Here is an 18197-nt window from a genome sequence, read left to right as displayed (position 1 = left end):
ATACTGACTATCTGAAACCTTCAGTACTGGCTCACTGGCAGACCTAGGAAGCCTCATTGTGGGACGCACAGCATATATGGGAGTTTCATGTGGTGGCGGAGCCACGAATACCGGTGTGATCGGTGGCACTGGCTAAGCAGCTAGTCTTGATTGGGGAGCTGCCAAGGGCACACCAGAACTGCCAGGATAATAATGTCGCGGAGTGAATCCTAGCGCGTGCTCAGGTGACTCAGTAGGAGCAGAGAATTGCGCCTGAGAGAGCGGTGGGCAGTTAGAGATATTCCCAAGACCTTCAGGGAGCGGAGGAGGAGGCATTCCGCTGGCCCATGCCCGATGTAAATCTATCAATTGTTGCCTAAGCCTTACTACCTCATCATTGTGTTCAGAACTTTCTTCCCTGTGATCCTGATCCGGGTCAATGAGCGCATTTTCAATCTCTCTGCTAGCCATGGCGAGCTTTGCTTTGGATCTAGTGAAGTATGGGTGACTAGCTAGAGTGCTGCAAACCTACCACTGTTATCTGAAAGAACATGCTCATCAAAGACGACATCCGTTAGGATTAGGGCACATAACAAGCATGGGAATCACATTGGTAAAATTGTCCTAAATTCATGTTCATTTCTACCAGCTTTTGAGGGTAGCGAGGTCATTTTAACATCATCTCGATTTTTGTCTACACTTATTTTTATCTACACCTATTACTATTATTATTATTATTATTATTTCCCTCTCTCTGTTTTTTCTTTTTTTCTTTTTTTTTTTTACATATCAATCACTGCTCTTTTTTTTCTCTCGTTATCTAGCTTTATTTTATCATTCTTTATGGCTTTTGTTTTTCTTTAAAAGAGGAAAAATAATGAAAAACAACGAAACAAAATAATTAGATCAAACCCAAAAGTAGGTTGCCTACGTATCATGTTGTACATGAATCAGATCTTGCGTAGTTCGGACAGTCATGCCAAAATGGCCAATTGAACTCTTTTTCTTTTTTTTTCTCGAAACTTTCAGAAGAAAAGAAAATAACAATTTGTCAAAAGAATTGACAAAAATATTTTTGAATTTTTCAGCTTTAACATCCCCATACAAAGTGAAATCTATGATTACCAAAGAAAATCTTTTTGGGTTTTCAGTTTTAACTTTCATGTGAAAATGGAACTTGAACCTATTAAAGAAAAATCTTTTTGTTGCTTTCTTTTAAAGATGTACATGAAACACCTACTCTAAATGAAGAGTGAAGAAAATCTTTTTGGAAATAAGATCAACCAAAAATGAAACCTACGACTATTGAGGAAAATCTTTTTTTTTTCAAGATATGTATGAAACACCTACTCTAAATAAAGAGTGAAGAAAATCATTTAATTTTATTTTTTTTTTGAATTTTTTAACTAAGATCCCCGAAACAACAATAGGCTGCCTACGTATCTCACATCCCGAAAGAGGAGAATCAGGGGTGCGTAGTTCGTCCAGATTGGACAATTAACGATTAACTAATAAATTGACCCTAACTTAAGAGACACTACCAAAAACAAACGAAAAAAAAAAAACTTTTGGATTTTCAGCTAGACACTTTAACTAAGACTGACACCACCAATTATGAAGAAAAAATCTTTTTGGTATTTTTATTTTTGACAAATAAGTAGAAAAGGCAAACAAAACTTGTTTTTTCTTTTTTTTTTTTTTGAATTTACGGTACTTTGAGAAGACAAATGTAAAACGTAAAAAAAAATCTTTTTGAGTTTTTGGATTGTGAAGAACAAAAGCCATAAAGAACTCTAAAATAAACTACGACACTCCTTTTGATTCATTCTCTTCTTCTTTTTTTTTTTTTCGTTTTTGCCTACGCACCTTACTCCTAACAATTTATTTATTTTTTTAAATCAGTCCGTCAAATGATCACATTACCCTTAAAGATGCAAAATTAGCACGTAGAGATGCTTTACAGGTGAGTCTCCTACAAAGGGCCATGTGGGTCCCGCTAGGTCTCAGTATGATGCACATAAGCATGACCTAAAGGCTGACATACATTGTGGTTCACTAACAAGGCTGTTCGGGGGAGCGTATGGTCGATAGTGGCTGCTTTGCTTTCCACCTACTCCATAACACTGAAGGCTCTCCCCCCCCCCTAAAATAAGAGTGACTCAACTAGAGGTTGTGTACAACACGTGTACTACGGACTTGTTGCAGAAAGAAGGCCGGGGGGTGGACTCATGATGACAGATATAAAGCGGTAACACATAGGATAAATACTATAAACAAAGAGTACGAAAACGCACAAAAGTGAAAATAACACCAACAATAATCACAAGCAATGCTTATACACTCGTAATGCCAAACAAAGTCGATACGACTCCAAAATATAGCTCGAATTCTAAAAACTTATCAAGTTCCCCAGCAGAGTCGCCAGAGCTGTCACACCCCTTTTTCGACTCCAAAAAAAATAATGGTTATAATTTAATGTTCGAAAGGGTTTTATTATTTAAGTGACAAGAAATGAAAAAATTTTTCGGAAAAGGATTATTAACATTTTTTATTCAGAGTCGCCACTTGGCATAATCTGGTGTGCCAAGTCACCATTGGAAAATCCTTTTCATAACCATTTGACTCTTTAAACTGGTTTGCGAGCAGAGATTTCGGCTAAGGAATTCTGTTCACCGAGGGGAAGGTGTTAGGCACCCCTCGATCCCGTGGTTCAACCACGGTCGCTTGGTAGAGTGTATCGGCTATTTTTTTGACACTAAGAAATATATAAACCACACAAAAGCACGCAAAATAATCAAACAATAAACAAAATAAAACAATCCAAAAATGTAAAGTCCAGTCCAATTATACAATCCAAAAATAAAAAAATACGAAAATATAAATCCTATTCTAAACTAAATCTAGACTAAGCTTCAATGCCTTACTCAATGCCTCGAGCCTTCATCACGACCATTTTCCGCCAACATGATACGTCGGGGCATTCCCCGGTGAATAAGTACATAAGATCTCGGGGCATTCCCTGATAAAATGAATACATTTCTCAATCTTGTGCGGTAAAATAAAAAGAAACAACCACCAAATATTCACACATTCAACAAATCACCAAAAGTCCTAAACTTTGCCTACCCAAAGCCTACGATTTGCTTACCGATCCTCATGCCAAAACATGATATTTATTCCGAATTAAACAAAACAACAATAAACCTAAATCAATCTATATTCACCCTTTTTATCAATTTTTCAATTCGTCCCAAATTCATGATCAACCAATGATTAACACATGCTTCGATTACCAAATCATTTTTTCAAAATCCAAAACCAACATCAACCAACACACAACAACGATTCAAACATACCAAACAACAAATCATTCACATTCACGTTAAAATTAAAGGGAGAGAAGATAGAATTGGACCTCAATGTCTCTTTCAAAATTGATGTATTATTTTGATTAAATTCAATAGAATCCGCGTCCAATAACCTCAACGGGTACCAAAATATCGACTCTCCAAATCAGTTAAAAACCAGTCCAAAGCAATACCCAAAATCTGATTCGAACTCAAAAATCACAAAGAAGCCGACAAACACTTAAAACCCAATTCGTACCACCAAGAAACGTGATTTTTAGATCGAAATTGACCTGATGGTACTGTTTTCCGGTAGATTTCATCGGGACAATAGCCAAACGCAGCTTTTGATGTTCTCGGTGGCTGTTCCGGCGACTTTCAAGTGGGAATTCATCAAAATTAGCTTAGAGGGGTCGGGATTGGCTTGTTTGGTTGTTGATTCGCATTGTGCTAGTGATATTTTGATCAGAAATCATGGGGAAGCGGGCTGTTGGTGTTTCTCGGTGGCGGATGAGCCCTTTTTCGGCGAGCTTCAGGCGAGGACTCGTCGATCTCCGATCTCTCTCTCGTCTCCCTACTCTCACGCCATTTTAGTAAATGTGTGTGTGATTGTGTGTGCGCGTATGTGATGGTGAGGAGTGTGTGTGTGTAACAGCCCGTGAGTGGGCGTGAATATTGTGTGTATGGAATGTTGTTGGAGAAGAAGAGAATTTCTGTGAGGTATGTATGAATTCCCCTAAAAATGGAAGAGAGTAATGGTGTATGTGTGTTTGTGAACCCAGAAAAAGAAGAAAAAGAAAAGAATGGTGTCTGCCCCCTTCTCTATAAATGGAATATGTATGTGAATATATGGTCCCTTCCCGTGTCCATTCCCTGGGTTCAAAAAACGTGTAAAAAGGGGTAGGGGTAGGGTAGGGTAGTGGTGAGGTGGGGGTAGGGTATGGGGTAGGGTGTGATGTGTTTTATTTTGATTGGATAGGTTGTTAGGATAAAATGTAGGGGTTAGGATAGGATAGAATTTGTTAGGGAGTTTGTTATTTTTTGTATTTTGTGAGGGTATAATAACATGGATGAGGGTAAACGGTAGGATAAAATAAAAATGGGTAAAAGTAAATAAAAATTAAACTTTTAAGAGGACGAAATCACGTGTCTACACTCCAAAATAGTGAAATGTTGAATTATCGTCGATCAAATATGCTACTATATACAAGAATTATATTTTTTTAGTGTGTTAAAAATATGAAATTAATTTTTTCGGATAGTGATTCATCGTAGTTTTCGATTAGTGTTTCGATTAGGATATTGAGGAGACTCACATGCACAAATACGTTTTATATTATAATTAATGGAGTAAAAAAATTACAATTTAATTTAGGAACACTCCTAAATTAATATAAGAAAATATATTTTTTTAGGAACGCTCCTAAAAAAATATAATTCTTGTATATAGTAGCATATTTGATAGATGATAATTCAACATTTCACTATTTTGGAGTAGAGGAAAACTCAAACGTATAATTTTTTTAAAGAGAAATAGGATAATTAAGGATAGAAGTGATTATTTTTTTATATAGAATAAATATAAGAAAATTGTTAAGTTAATGAGGTAATTGATACTTCTTTTTTAAAAAATTTTTTATGTAAAACGTAAAAATTTATTAGAAAAAATAAATTACTTGAACTACATGTAAAATAAATAAATTTAACTAATTAAAAAATTCATAATTATCATATGTAAAAAGAGGAAAAAGTATAAGTGATGGGACATTTGTGGAAAAAGAAATTGTGGGTGGGGGACCACTGCTATAAAAAAGTTAAGAACGAAACTTTTTGTTACGTTGAACAACTCTTTTTTTTAGTACCGTTTTAATTGTTTTGACAATTCATTGTATTTTTTCCTCGGTTATCGTGTAAAACGTAAGAAATTCTTATATTTTTATTTATTTATAAAACGTAAGAATTTCTTACATTTTACAAAAAAAATATATAAAACGTAAGAAATTCGTACGTTTTTGTAAAAGTCAACTCTGTTATTAACCGTTAAGAAAAAAGTAGAAACGTAATAAATTATTACGTTTAGCCTATTTTGGTAACTTTTTAAATAGGTGGCCTATTTTGATCACCTTTTAAATTTCGTGGCTCATTTTGGTTCCGAGTTCTATGTGTTGAAAAACAATTTAAAATACTAAAGCTCAAATGTTTTTAGGAGAACTCAAATATTTGTCCCCCGTCTAAGGTCTTATATTAAAGACTTGTCTTCAATTTTAACTAAATTAATTTAGTTATTATTAATAATTGCTTAATTTGAATAAACAAATGACTAACCTGTTATAAACATCTGTTGCAATAGATGACTAACTTGTTGCAACAAATAGATAATCTGTTGAAAAATAATTAAAATACTACGGAACTCAAATTTTTTAGGAGAACAAAAATGTTTGTTCCATTGTCGTAGAGACGTCTTTAATTTTAGTTAAATCAATTTAGTTATTACTAATAATTGCTTAATTTGAATCAACAGATGACTAACATGTTGCATCAGATGATTCATCTGTTGGAAATTATCAAACAGATAGAAAATCTGTTGTAACAGATGGGTCAACAATTAGAAATCAATTAAAATATTAGGGAACTTAAACGTTTTTAGGAGAACTTAAATGTTTGTCCCCTTGATCCTTTTGCATTTGATGTATGATATATTATTTTTGTCTTCTTTACCTGTTTCATAAAATTTTTCATGTGTTTTACTTTTTCGTTGTGCCCTTGTTGAAATTTTTTAAAAAAATTTAGGTCAAATTTTGTTCGTATATCACTTGGACATTACTTCATAACTTATTTGGTAAGTAAAATTATAATTTTTGTTGAATTTCTTATTTGGTGTATCTGCTACTGCTACAATGGATAGAACCTGCAACATGAATCCAACATATGAGTCATCTATTGCAACAAGTGAGTAATCTGTTGCAACAGATTACCCATATCTTGGATTCATATTACAACACTATAAACGAATCCAACAGATTACTCATTTGTTGCAACAAATTAGTCATATATGTTGCAACAGATTACTCATTTGTTGCAATAAATTAGTCATATATGTTGCAACAGATTAGTTATATACGTTACAACAGATTAGTCATATATGTTGCAACAGATTACTAATCTGCGCAACATATTAGTCATATATGTTGCAACAGATTATATTGCAACAAATACTCATTTGTTGGATACATGTTTTATCCATTATTAAGAAATAGCAGTAGCAGATACATCTAGATGAGAAATTCAACTAAAAAATAACAAACATTAAAAAAAATAACAAAAAACATAAAAAATAACAAACACCAACAAATCAAGTTCCTCATTTTTTACTCGTGAAAATCGAAAAGAAATGATGAAGAACGCGAAGTTGTTGTCGCTAGAGAATGTTGTCACGTCGACTGACGGTTGAAAGTAAAAAGGGAACGGGCAAGAACTCAAAATTATTTGTTGCCAGAGGTTGAAGTTGCACAAGTTTAATTGAAGGGAGAAATTTGAAAAGTTGTTGGTTGGGAGAAGTTAGAGAGAAAAACTATCGTGAGAAAGAGAGAAGATAGAGAGATTGATTTGCAGAGGGAGGGAAGTTTTGTGGGTGTGGGTTAATTTGTATTTTTGAAAAGATTAAAAAAATTAAAAAATATTAATCAAGTCCACAATTAACTTAATCAAGTTTTTTAATTATGTTTGACCCTTTAAATTGGTCAATGTCACCAAATCCTTCAATTTTCTCAAGAAACACATCCAACACAAAAATAAAATGCCCCATATAACACCTAACATTGGGCTACTTCAGCGGAAGTAAGTAGTACTCCCTTCGTTTAAAAAAGAATAGTTTGACTTGACATGACATTTAAGATAATAAAGAAACTTTTGAATTTTGTAGTTCTAAATTAAAGTAATGTCAAATGTACCAAAATGTGTTTAATTTTGTGGTTTTAAACATGTCACGTGGAAAGTTGAAATTAAAGTATTATAAAAAAAAAAGGGGTCATTCTTTTGAAAATGGATTAAAAAAAAAATAAGTCATTCTTTTTTAAACGAAGGGGTAATTAATTAGCAAAAGTCAACCTCCTGGAATTGTATAATTGCCTTGTAATGGTTCATACAATGTGCTCATTATTCAAAAGAAGAAGAAAAAGACACGGAGAAAGCGATTTTCTAACAAGTCTAGTAGTTCTAAAACCTCTGTTGTCATATGTAAAAGCAAGCATGTCAGGCCCTAAATGTCCTAAAGCTAGCAAGCATTTCGTGCTAGTTCATGGCGCGTGGCATGGAGCATGGTCTTGGTACAAGATTGTGGCACTGATAAGATCTTCAGGGCATAATGTAACAGCTCTTGACTTGGGTGCTTCAGGGATCAACCCGAAGCAGGTGCTCGAAATCCCACTTTTGTCTGATTACTTTAGTCCGCTAATGGAGTTCATGGATTCTCTTCCTGCACATGTGAAAGTGATTCTTGTAGGCCATAGCTTTGGCGGGTTGGCTATTTCTAAAGCGATGGAAAGTTTTCCAGAAAAGATTTCAGTTGCTGTATTTGTCACTGCTCATATGCCTGGTCCAACTCTAAATGCAACCACACTCTTAACCAAGGTATAGTTTACCAACTTTGCCTTTGCTATGATCTCTTCTGTCAGCTAACACTTACGTTTGAAACTATTATCTAGTTAAAGTCTTCCAGTGGAATGCTATCGCAACTTGATAATCGTGTAACATACGATAATGGACCAACCAATCCTCCAACAACCTTCATCTTAGGTCCAATGTACTTGGCAAGAAATACTTATCAGCTGTGCCCAATTCAGGTAAGCAAGCAAAATGGTAATGAGGACGACCCTAATAATTCATGTTTTCGCCAATTGTTATCAGCAGAAATTACCAATTTGAAAAAACTAGCTGAGATTGTACCTTCATTTGAGTAGAACACTTAACATCATTGAACTAATAAGTAGCGTCTTTTTCCTTCTTAATGTTAGGATTGGGTGTTGGCTACAACATTAACAAGACCATTATATATATACAGTGACGAAGACATATCAAAGGAGATGGGACTTTCAAGCAAACGGTACGGCACAGTTAGGCGAGTGTTCATCGTGGCTGCTGAAGATAAAACTCTGAATAAGGAAATCCAAGAGTGGATGATAGAAAAGAACCCTCCCGATGAAGTGGAAGAGATCTCGGGATCTGATCACATGGCCATGATGTATAATCCCCAACGACTTTTTTCTCTTCTTCTGCGCATTGCTCACAAGTGACAAGCTTCTTGATCTGTGATTTCATATTCAATAACAAAGTACGCTGAAATAAATTTTAAAAATGGCAGTTCAACTTTCACCAGTATTTTTGTTACTGTACTAGTTTTTGGGACGTGTGCACCCTGGATCAATTGATTACACAGTTTGTTATTAATAACAATGTAACATGTTTGAATTATAAAATAAAAATTGAAGGATCAACGATGAATGTTGATCCAATTTGGCTAGCTCGACAAAAAAGAAAGACTGTCTCACATAAGTCCTTGGATGCCTTTCTCAAAATCATCTGATTCCAACTGGTTTAACCATGGTTTAGGGGCTTAATTAATTAAACTAATATTGACCCTTAGATCTCTAATGGACAAGTATAACAAAATCATAAAATTGTTGTACTCATAAAATTGGTCCTGGTAGAAGATTGTTGTACTCATAAAATTGTCGGGGCATAATGTCACAGCTATTGACTTGGGTGGTTCAGGGATCAACCCCAAGCAGGTGCTCGAAGTCCCACGTTTGTCTGATTACTTCAGTCCGCTAATGGATTTCCTGACTTCTCTTCATGCACATGAGAAAGTGGTTCTGGTAGGCCATAGCCTTGGTGGATTCGCGATATCTAGAGCCATGGAAAGCTTCCCTCAAAATATTTTAGTAGCTATATTTGTCACAGCTGTAATGCCTGGTCCAACTCTAAATGCGACCACTATCTATAGCAAGGTACCTTTTTGCTAACTTTTCAGCCATGAGATGATGATCTCTTATCTATAGCTATGATTGCCTTGAAATCATCCAGGGTAATAGACTAGTAGCATCTCAACTTGATGATCGAGTTACATACGACTATGGACCTTGCAATCCTCCAACAACCTTCAACTTCGGTACAAAGTACTTGGCAAACAATCTTATGAGGTAAGAAAATTGAGCACAACAATATCTAAAAGTGAAACAACTGTGTGTCTGGTATTTCAAGGGAATGGACCTAATTTGACTGCCTGCATTTTAAATTTTTGGTGTGCTAGGATTGGGCATTGGCGACTATGCTAGTTAGGCCACGATATTTATATAATTTGGAGGACATATCTAAAGTGATGGCTCTTTCGAGCAATAGGTATGGATCAGTAAGACGAGTGTTTATTGTAGCTGGTGAAGATAAACAACTAACGAAGGAATTCCAACAATGGATGATTGAAAGGAATCCTCCTGATGAAGTGAAAGAGATACCGGATGCTGATCACATGGTCATGATGTCTAGGTCCCTTCAACTTTTCACTCTTCTTCTGCGCATTATTCACGAGTGACAAGCTTTGCTTAAGTTATACACCTTTTCATTCCATATATTCAAGAAAAAACAGAATTGATAATAACTTGTAAAAATTTCCTTCTTCATTCACGTGATATTGCTGGATCGATCTTTCACCTGTTGTCCAAACATCCCCAATGATTTCACTCTATGGGAGTCGAGCCATGTATAATTTTCAGATTTATGGTGTGCTGTCAAAATCCTTTGCTAGAAAATCGCTACACTTATTATAAAAATCCCATGTCTTTGGTTTATTCTGTATAGTATATGACATATCATCTGAAAGACTATCAGTAATCAGCAGAAATCCATCTGGCTAAAATCTTTAGGATCAATAATTCAATTAATTAGAACATCTTCATCTAATTGACTTAGTGGATGCTAATTAGAAAATACAACTCAATACCTCATTTTCACCTGGGGTTTCTTCATCATGGAAGTTGTAAAAGTCAACTCCTCTAATTATATGATCCCATGTTTACAACAGCTCATAGTTCAAAAGAAAGGAAAAAAACTATTGAGAAAAGCAAATACCTGATTTCTGATACTTCTCTTGCCGTATGGCAATGCAATGCTGTCCAAGCCTAGATGCCCTAAAGCTAACAAACACTTCGTGGGGATGCGATGGAGCCCGATCTTGGTACAAGATTATGGCATTGATGGGATCTTCGGGGCATAATGTCACAGGTATGCTTCAGGGATCAACCCGAAGCAGGTCCTTGAAATCCCACATTTATCTGTTTACTTCAGTCGGCTAATGGAGTTCATGGCTTCTCTTCCTGCACGTGAAAAAGTGGTTCTTGTAGGTTATAGATTTAGTGGATTCGTCATATCTAAAGCCATGGAAAGCTTTCCGGAAAAGATTTCAGTTGCGGTTTTTGTCACTGCTCTAATGTCTGGTGTACATCTGTCACAGCCCAAAATTCGGGACCATGATGGCACCTATTCCATCCTCCCTGATAGGTAAGCCAAAAACGAAATTCCAAGAACGTCTCAAACTCATAGAAACGGAAGAAAGTAAGAATATAACCAATCCTGAATAATCTCAAAAGTAGATAAATAGACTAGTAAAATCAATTCGTAGATGGTCTCAGGTCTGAAAGTCACTAATACAAGCCACTAAAATATAGAAACAAAAGAAAATTTGAGTCTTTCAAAATGCGGAAAATGCATAAGAATAAGGCTGAAGGAGATTTCAGTAGTCTCTAAAGCCAGTGGCGACTACCTCGAATCACCGATGATGCTAGCAAAGAGGAACCACAGGGATCAATATTCAGAGGTCGTCAGATCTGTACTTGCACGTAGGTTGCAGAAAAAGCAAGAGTGAGTAAGGAACCACGTGTACTCAGCAAGCATCGTCGACCGACCCTAATTCAAAGTGGTGACGAGTGACACCACATAAATCATCTAAAAACAAACACACAACCTGCACTCAGAAAGGCCACCTTAATCTAGCTGAATAGTCAAGTTTAACAGTCATAAGCATATCATACCACAATCCAAGAATTTCTCAATCCAGGGAAATAAATAACACATACATAATAAGTACAAGGTCAACAAATATACTTTAACCAATCTGAATCAATGCAAATGCATATACTATACAGGCGTGCATTCCGACCCCAATATGTATATTGTTCAGGCATGCACTCCACTCCCAATAAATATACTGCGTAGGGCTGCACTCCGATCCCAATAAATATTTGTGCAGGGGTGCACTCCGATCTCATATAAAATGCAATGCATGATGTGCAGACGTGCAACTCCAACCCCAAATAATCAATAAAATCAAGCAAAGCACTTCTTATCTTAAAACCAGATCAGACATCAATTTCAAAGTTAACTTATCAAGTACAAGTATCATCATTAACCAACTTTTTCACTAATTTATGTACCATAACCAATCAGTCCATCGGACTAGCACATAGGGGAAAACAGTTCAAACATACAATTAACTTATTTTATCCCCTCAAACAACACCTGCAACCGCATAGATGCTCGTCACAATCTAAGTTTCTCGGACTCTTTAAAAATGTCTACAGGTGCGTGTCGGATCCTCCAAAAATAGTGTATTTCTGAAGGATCCGACACAGATGCGGCAACGTTTTTGGAGAGTCCAAGCAACTTCGGTCACAATCATCTATACGGGACCCCCCGAGTTTTCATTACTCCCATTACACATAACAAACAAATATTCAAATAAACACGTTGAAAAAGAGTCTAAGAAAAGTCTCAACTTGCCTTAAACAAAGACTGGAGAAGTAAACTCGAAACCGAAAGAATCAGATGGAAGCTTTATCCTTCCGAATCACCTCCGAATGAGTCCAATCTAATCAAGAATACGAATCTAATGACACCCATTTTATAAAATTTTACTCAAAATAAATTTCACAACTATGCCTAAATTTGTCACCATCACGTTGGATCACTATATGATTATATAGGCTAAGGACGCTTGGAAAAGTTAAAAAAACAAAGGCTTGCAGTAGCACTATTCCATGTACAGAAAGTCACTTTAATCAACATTAAATTATAAGAAGAAACATTCTTCTTTTTTTTGGACTACTTTTACACTAATTTACCCACAAATAACATAAATAATCAATGCCATAGTCTAGCTACTGCCCACTTTTAGTATTTAACATCTTTGACATTATTTACCCACCAACTGTCAATGTTATTCATGTTAGTACTAGGATGTAATATCATTAATTTAATCCACCTAATTCTAGTGAATGCACAACCTTCCATGCCCTTGTAATTAACCTTTTAAATCACCCATATGACCAACTTGTGATTGCAGATATAGCATCGTAGAAATAAGAACACCTTGTGATTGCAGATATAGCATCGTAGAAATAAGAAGAAATTCATCAAAAAAGTAAGCCTAACCTGAAGCGTAGATACTCTGTTCTGAAGCGATGAACGTGAAACATTGTAGAAACTGTTGTGCCCCTCTTTCTCTAAATTTCCTGATCTTTATTATAGATTATTAATACATATAATAAACCCTGCTACCTAAATTTTTATGTCTTAAAAGTTAAGAAAAATATTAATTTGACCCATAACTATAAAATAATGACTAAAAATTATGAGATCGGTTAAAATAGGATAAATTTAGAAAATAAATTTTGCACGATCATTACAACATCTCAATGCAACCACACTCTTCATCGAGGTATCATTTCGCCAGCTTTAGCATTAAGACAATTTCTTCTGATAATTAACACTTTATGTTTCATATTTCATTACAGATTTCCAGTGGAATAGCATCTCAAGATAATATTGTTACATACGACAATGGCCCTAAAAATCCTCCAACAACCTTGACCTCTAGTCCCAGGTACTTGGCAAGTTATCTTTATCAGTTGAGCCCGCTTCAGGTAAACAAAGCATAATCACGATCGATCTTTTTTAAAATTAAATTTTGCTAGTTTTGTGCAGCAAAGGCGTTAAGGTTATCATTTAATATCCGGGGTTCTGGAAAAGGATGCATTAATAAAGTTGTAGAACTTCTGAAAAACTCCTTTCTTAACGCAACCAATTTCAATGAAAATAGGTTCAAATAAGAAACAACAACAACAACAAAAAACCAGTATATTCCCACTTAGTGGGGTCTGAGGAGGTAGAGTATACGTAGTCCATACCACTACCCCTAACGGGGTAGAGAGGCTGTTTCCGATAGACCTCCGGCTCAAGGTACAAGGCAGTATGACAGACGGTAAAGGTTCAAATAAGAAACAATATCATAAAAGTCGGAACTTTTTATAATTCTGTTAGAAAAATGCACAAGAGCTGCAGCAGTTTAATTTTTATGTTATCTGTTAGAAGTTAATATTAGTCAGCAGTAAAATTAGTTTCTAATCCTTATCCTTATCTTTAGGAGTTGGTTATTTTTTCAGTTAGGATTGTAACCTATAACTAATTTTAATTCTGCAATAAAGCTGTAGTTTTTGCTTTCATCAATATCTCTCTGTTAAACTTATCAAACTCATGTTCCACTTGTTCATCAACTTGTAAAATCAGTTTCTTATGTTCTTCACTCTCTGGAAACTAACAATTGGTATCAAAACACTTATTTCTTGAGGGATCTGTGGGTGTTTCCATCTAAGTAATAACTGAAACAAGGCAAGTTTATGAAGCATGGAAGCAGAATCAAGTTTTTCAAGTATGGCACTACCTGCTTTTAATGGTGAAAACTATCAGATTTGGGTTGTAAGGATGGAAACTTATCTAGATGCCATGGATATGTGGGAGGCAGTTGAAGAGGAATATGAAATTCCTCCATTGCCTGACAATCCAACTATGGCCCAGATCAAGAACCATAAAGACAAGAAAACCAGGGAAAATACTTTGGAAAATACCAAGGATCTGTCTAAGATCACCTTGATGGAGTTGTTGAATGCTTTACAGGCTCAAGAACAACGAAAGGTCATGAGAGATGAAGGAAATACCGAGGGAGCATTATTTGCCAAGCCTCAAGATGGAGGTAAAAATAAAAAGAAGAAGAACAAGAGGAACGATGAAAGCGCTCCAGCAGGTACTGCAACAGGAAAAACTGAAAACAAAAAGAAAAACTTTCCTCCATGTCAGCATTGTAACAAGAAAGGCCATCCACCATACAAGTGTTGGAGAAGGCCTGACGCTAAGTGTAGTAAATACAATCAACTTGGGCATGAAGCGGTCATTTGCAAGAACAAAAATCAGCAACAAGAAGCAGATGCTCAAATCGTGGATGGAGAGGAGGAAGATCAACTCTTTGTTGCTACATGTTTTTCAAGTAAATCATCAAGTGAGTGTTGGTTGATTGATAGTGGATGTACTAATCACATGACAAACGACAAGGATCTCTTCAAGGAATTAAAGCCTACAACCATTATTAAAGTTAGAATAGGTAACGGTGAATATATTCCTGTACAAGGAAAAGGAACGGTTGCTATTCCAAGTCACCCAGGTACAAAAACAATTTCTCAAGTGCTTTATGTACCTGAAATAGATCAAAACTTGCTTAGTGTTGGTCAATTGATGGAAAACGGCTTCAAATTAAATTTTGAAGATAAACATTGCTTAATCAAGGATGCATCAGATCAAGAAATGTTTAAAGTAAGAATGAGAGGTAAAAGTTTCTCATTAGATCCATTTGAGGAGGAGCATGTATTTTTTCAGCCAAAGAAAATGTTGCAGAAGTATGGCAAAGACTAGGACATTATCTCTATGAAGGGTTGCTTAAAATGCAAAAGGCAGAAATAGTCGAGGACCTACCTGTCTTAAAAGTGAATTCTTCAAATTGCCTTGCTTGCCAATATTAGAAGCAGACTTCCATTTCCAAAAACAACTTGGAGAGCGTCAAAGAAATTGCAACTAATTCATACCGATATAGCAGGACCTCAAAGGACTCCCTCACTAAAAGGTAGTCTTTACTACATCATTTTTGTTGATGATCTAACTCGCATGTGTTGGATTTACTTTCTCAAGCGTAAGTCAGAGGCTGCTAATGTCTTTTGGAAGTTCAAAGCAAAAGTAGAAAATAAAGCTGCTTGTAAAATTCAGTCCATACGAACAGATAATGGAAAGGAATACACTTCTCAACAATTCAACATTTTATGTGAGGAAGCCGGGATTCATCATCAGCTTACTACTCTGTATACTCCTCAACAAAATGGAGTAAGTGAAAGAAGAAACAGGTACATAATAGAGATGACCAGATGCATGTTGCACAAGAAGAACTTGCCAAAGAAATTTTGGGCAGAAGCAACAAATACATCAGTTTTTCTCCAAAACAGGCTTCCCACAAAGGCGGTGAGAGGTCGAACTCCTTTCGAAGCTTGGTATGGGTTCAAACCATTATTAAACTTCCTTAAAGTGTTTGGTTGTCACTGTTTTTCCTATGTTTCTCAAGTTAAACGAGACAAGCTAGATAAGAAATTTGTTCCAGGCATTTTTATTGGATACAGTGCAGTTTCAAAGGCGTATAAATTCTTCCAACCGCAAACTGAAAATATAATCGTCAGTAGAGATGTGTATTTTATGGAGAATGAAGAATGGTGTTGGGAAGACTCGAAGAAACCTGTCCTAAACTCTTCGGACTCAGCAGAAAAGTTTCTTGCCAAAGTTTCTGAAAAGCAAATATCACTCTCATCGCAAGATGAAGTGGTGGATCATTCACTGATTAAAGGTACTCGACTACTTACTAATATATATATCAGAGATGTAATGTGGCAGTATGTGAACCTGCTGGGTACATTGAAGCCAAGAATGATGAAAATTAGGTGGCTGCAATGAAAGAGGAGTTGTTTATGATTGAGAAGAACATGACTTGGGAGCTTGTTGATCAACCTAGAGACAGAAAAGTAATTGGGTTGAAATGGGCCTTCAGAACAAAGTTAAATACTGATGGTTCAGTCAACAACCATAAAGCAAGGCTTGTCGTTAAGGGATATGCTCAAATTTTTTGTATGGATTACTTTGATATATTCGCACCAGTGGCTAGGCTTGACACGAACAGGTTACTTCTTGCTCTTGCTGCACAATTGGGCTGGAAAGTGTATCAGATGGATTCAAATCGGCATTTCTTAATGATTTTCTCCAGGAAGAGATTTATGTTGAGCAATCCGAAGTCTTTGTGACGAAAGGAAAAGAGAACAAAGTTTATAGGCTAAGGAAGGCGCTTTATGGACTTAAACAGGCACCAAGGGCCTGGTATGGTTGAATAGATGATCATTTGGTTGGGATAGGCTTTGAAAAGAGTATCAAAATCTACACTTTATGTTAAACATAATGGCATTGATATTCTTGTTGTGTCTATATATGTTGATGATGTACTAGTTACTGGGAGCAATACAAAGAATATTGAAGATTTCAAGCAAGAAATGATGCAAGCCTTCGAGATGACTGATCTTGGTCTAATGTCCTATTTTCTTGGAATGGAAATCAAACAGGGACAGAATGAAGTTTTTATTTATCAGAAGAAATATGCTAAAGAAATTCTGAAGAAGTTCCACATGGAAGATTGCAAGGAGATGAGTACTCCTATGAACCAAAAAGAGAAACTAAGCAAGAATGATGGAGCAGAGAAAGTGGAGGAAACGTACTTCAGAGGCTTAGTCGGTTGTTTGATGTATCTCACAGCTACAAGACCCGATATTTTGTATGTTGTAAGCATTTTATCGAGGTTCATGCATTATGCTAGTGAGCTGCATCTAAAAGCAACAAGAAGACTAATCAGATACATCAAAGGAACCATTAATTATGGTGTCAAGTTTCAGAAAAATCCAAATCTGAAACTACTTGGGTATTCTGATAGTGATTGGGCTGGATCAGTGGATGACATGAAGAGCACATCTAGATATTGCTTTAGTCTTGCTCCGGAATATTTTCTTGGTGCTCAAAGAAGTAGGATATTGTGGCTCAATCCACTGCAGAGGCAGAATTTGTGGCTGCAACAGCAGCAGCGAATCAAGCTCTGTGGTTGAGGAAAGTATTTGTTGATTTGCATATGAATCAAACAAAAGGAACTGAAGTTTTTGTGGACAACCAATCTGCGATTGCAATTTCTCACAATCCTGTATTTCATGCCAAAACAAAACACTTCAACATCAAGCTTTTCTTCTTAAGGGAAGTGCAAAAGACTGGTGATGTGATTCTTCTCTATTGCAAAACCGAGGAGCAGTTGGCTGATATCTTCACCAAGCCTTTACCGGGAAACAAATTTCAACTTCTCAGAAAAAAAACTTGGAGTTTGCAGCTCTTAAAGCAAGGAGGAGTGTTAGAAATATGCATAAGAGCTGCAGCAGTTTAATTTTTATGTTATTTGTTAGAAGTTAATATTAGTCAGCAATAAAATTAGTTTCTAATCCTTATCCTTATCTTTAGGAGTTGGTTATTTTTTCAGTTATGATTGTAACCTATAAATAATTTTAATTCTGCAATAAAGCTGTAGTTTTAAATCAGTTTCTTATGTTCTTCACTCTCTGGAAACTAACAAATTCAAGCTTCAGACTTACGGATCTGGAGTTGGGTCTATCAATTAAATTCGAACTTTTGGCTTAGCAATTCCCAATTTCAGACTCTATATAGATTTCAACTTCAGTTCCACAAGTCTGAGTAGTTGATTTTCGGCTATGATTTGAACAGTGGTCCTCCAATCAGCTTTATGTGCACATGCCCTGCTCAAAGACAAACCGAAAGGACAGCATAACTTTGGCCCAAGAGAACTTGGTGCGCAAAACAAAAGACACATCAGTCACTTTCACTGTGTCTGACATTTCAATGGATAATGTGATA

The 18197-nt window shown here is 35.8% G+C and overlaps 2 protein-coding genes and 1 long non-coding RNA gene across 6 annotated transcripts in view; 2 read left to right on the top strand and 1 right to left on the bottom strand.

The window, feature by feature from the left end:
• Positions 1-7393: 7393 nt before the first annotated feature.
• On the top strand, positions 7394-8730 carry LOC107840329 (methyl jasmonate esterase 1). The gene is made up of 3 exons (XM_016684165.2): positions 7394-7955; positions 8030-8167; positions 8339-8730. The coding sequence occupies exons 1-3, from the start codon at positions 7461-7463 to the stop codon at positions 8615-8617; spliced, it is 912 nt and encodes a 303-aa protein (XP_016539651.1). The 5' UTR covers positions 7394-7460; the 3' UTR covers positions 8618-8730.
• On the top strand, positions 8679-10000 carry LOC107879521 (methyl jasmonate esterase 1-like). Its single transcript, XM_047395646.1, has 3 exons — positions 8679-8699; positions 9032-9331; positions 9634-10000. The coding sequence occupies exons 1-3, from the start codon at positions 8679-8681 to the stop codon at positions 9910-9912; spliced, it is 600 nt and encodes a 199-aa protein (XP_047251602.1). The 3' UTR covers positions 9913-10000.
• A 227-nt stretch (positions 10001-10227) lies between these two features.
• LOC124886488 overlaps positions 10228-18197 on the bottom strand; it is a 10163-nt gene continuing 2193 nt past the window's right edge. The window contains exons 3-4 of one of the 4 annotated variants that reach the window (XR_007043781.1): positions 12807-12891; positions 10228-12243 (exon numbers count right to left, since the gene is read on the bottom strand). This is a non-coding gene — a long non-coding RNA (uncharacterized LOC124886488). The remainder of the gene's footprint in view (positions 12244-12806; positions 12892-18197) is intronic. The other 3 variants (XR_007043783.1, XR_007043782.1, XR_007043784.1) reach the window with 3 other exon arrangements.

The sequence above is a fragment of the Capsicum annuum genome, chromosome 8 (genome assembly GCF_002878395.1).
Source record: "Capsicum annuum cultivar UCD-10X-F1 chromosome 8, UCD10Xv1.1, whole genome shotgun sequence".
Lineage (NCBI taxonomy): Eukaryota > Viridiplantae > Streptophyta > Magnoliopsida > Solanales > Solanaceae > Capsicum > Capsicum annuum.
This window is presented reverse-complemented; position numbering and strand designations above follow the sequence as displayed.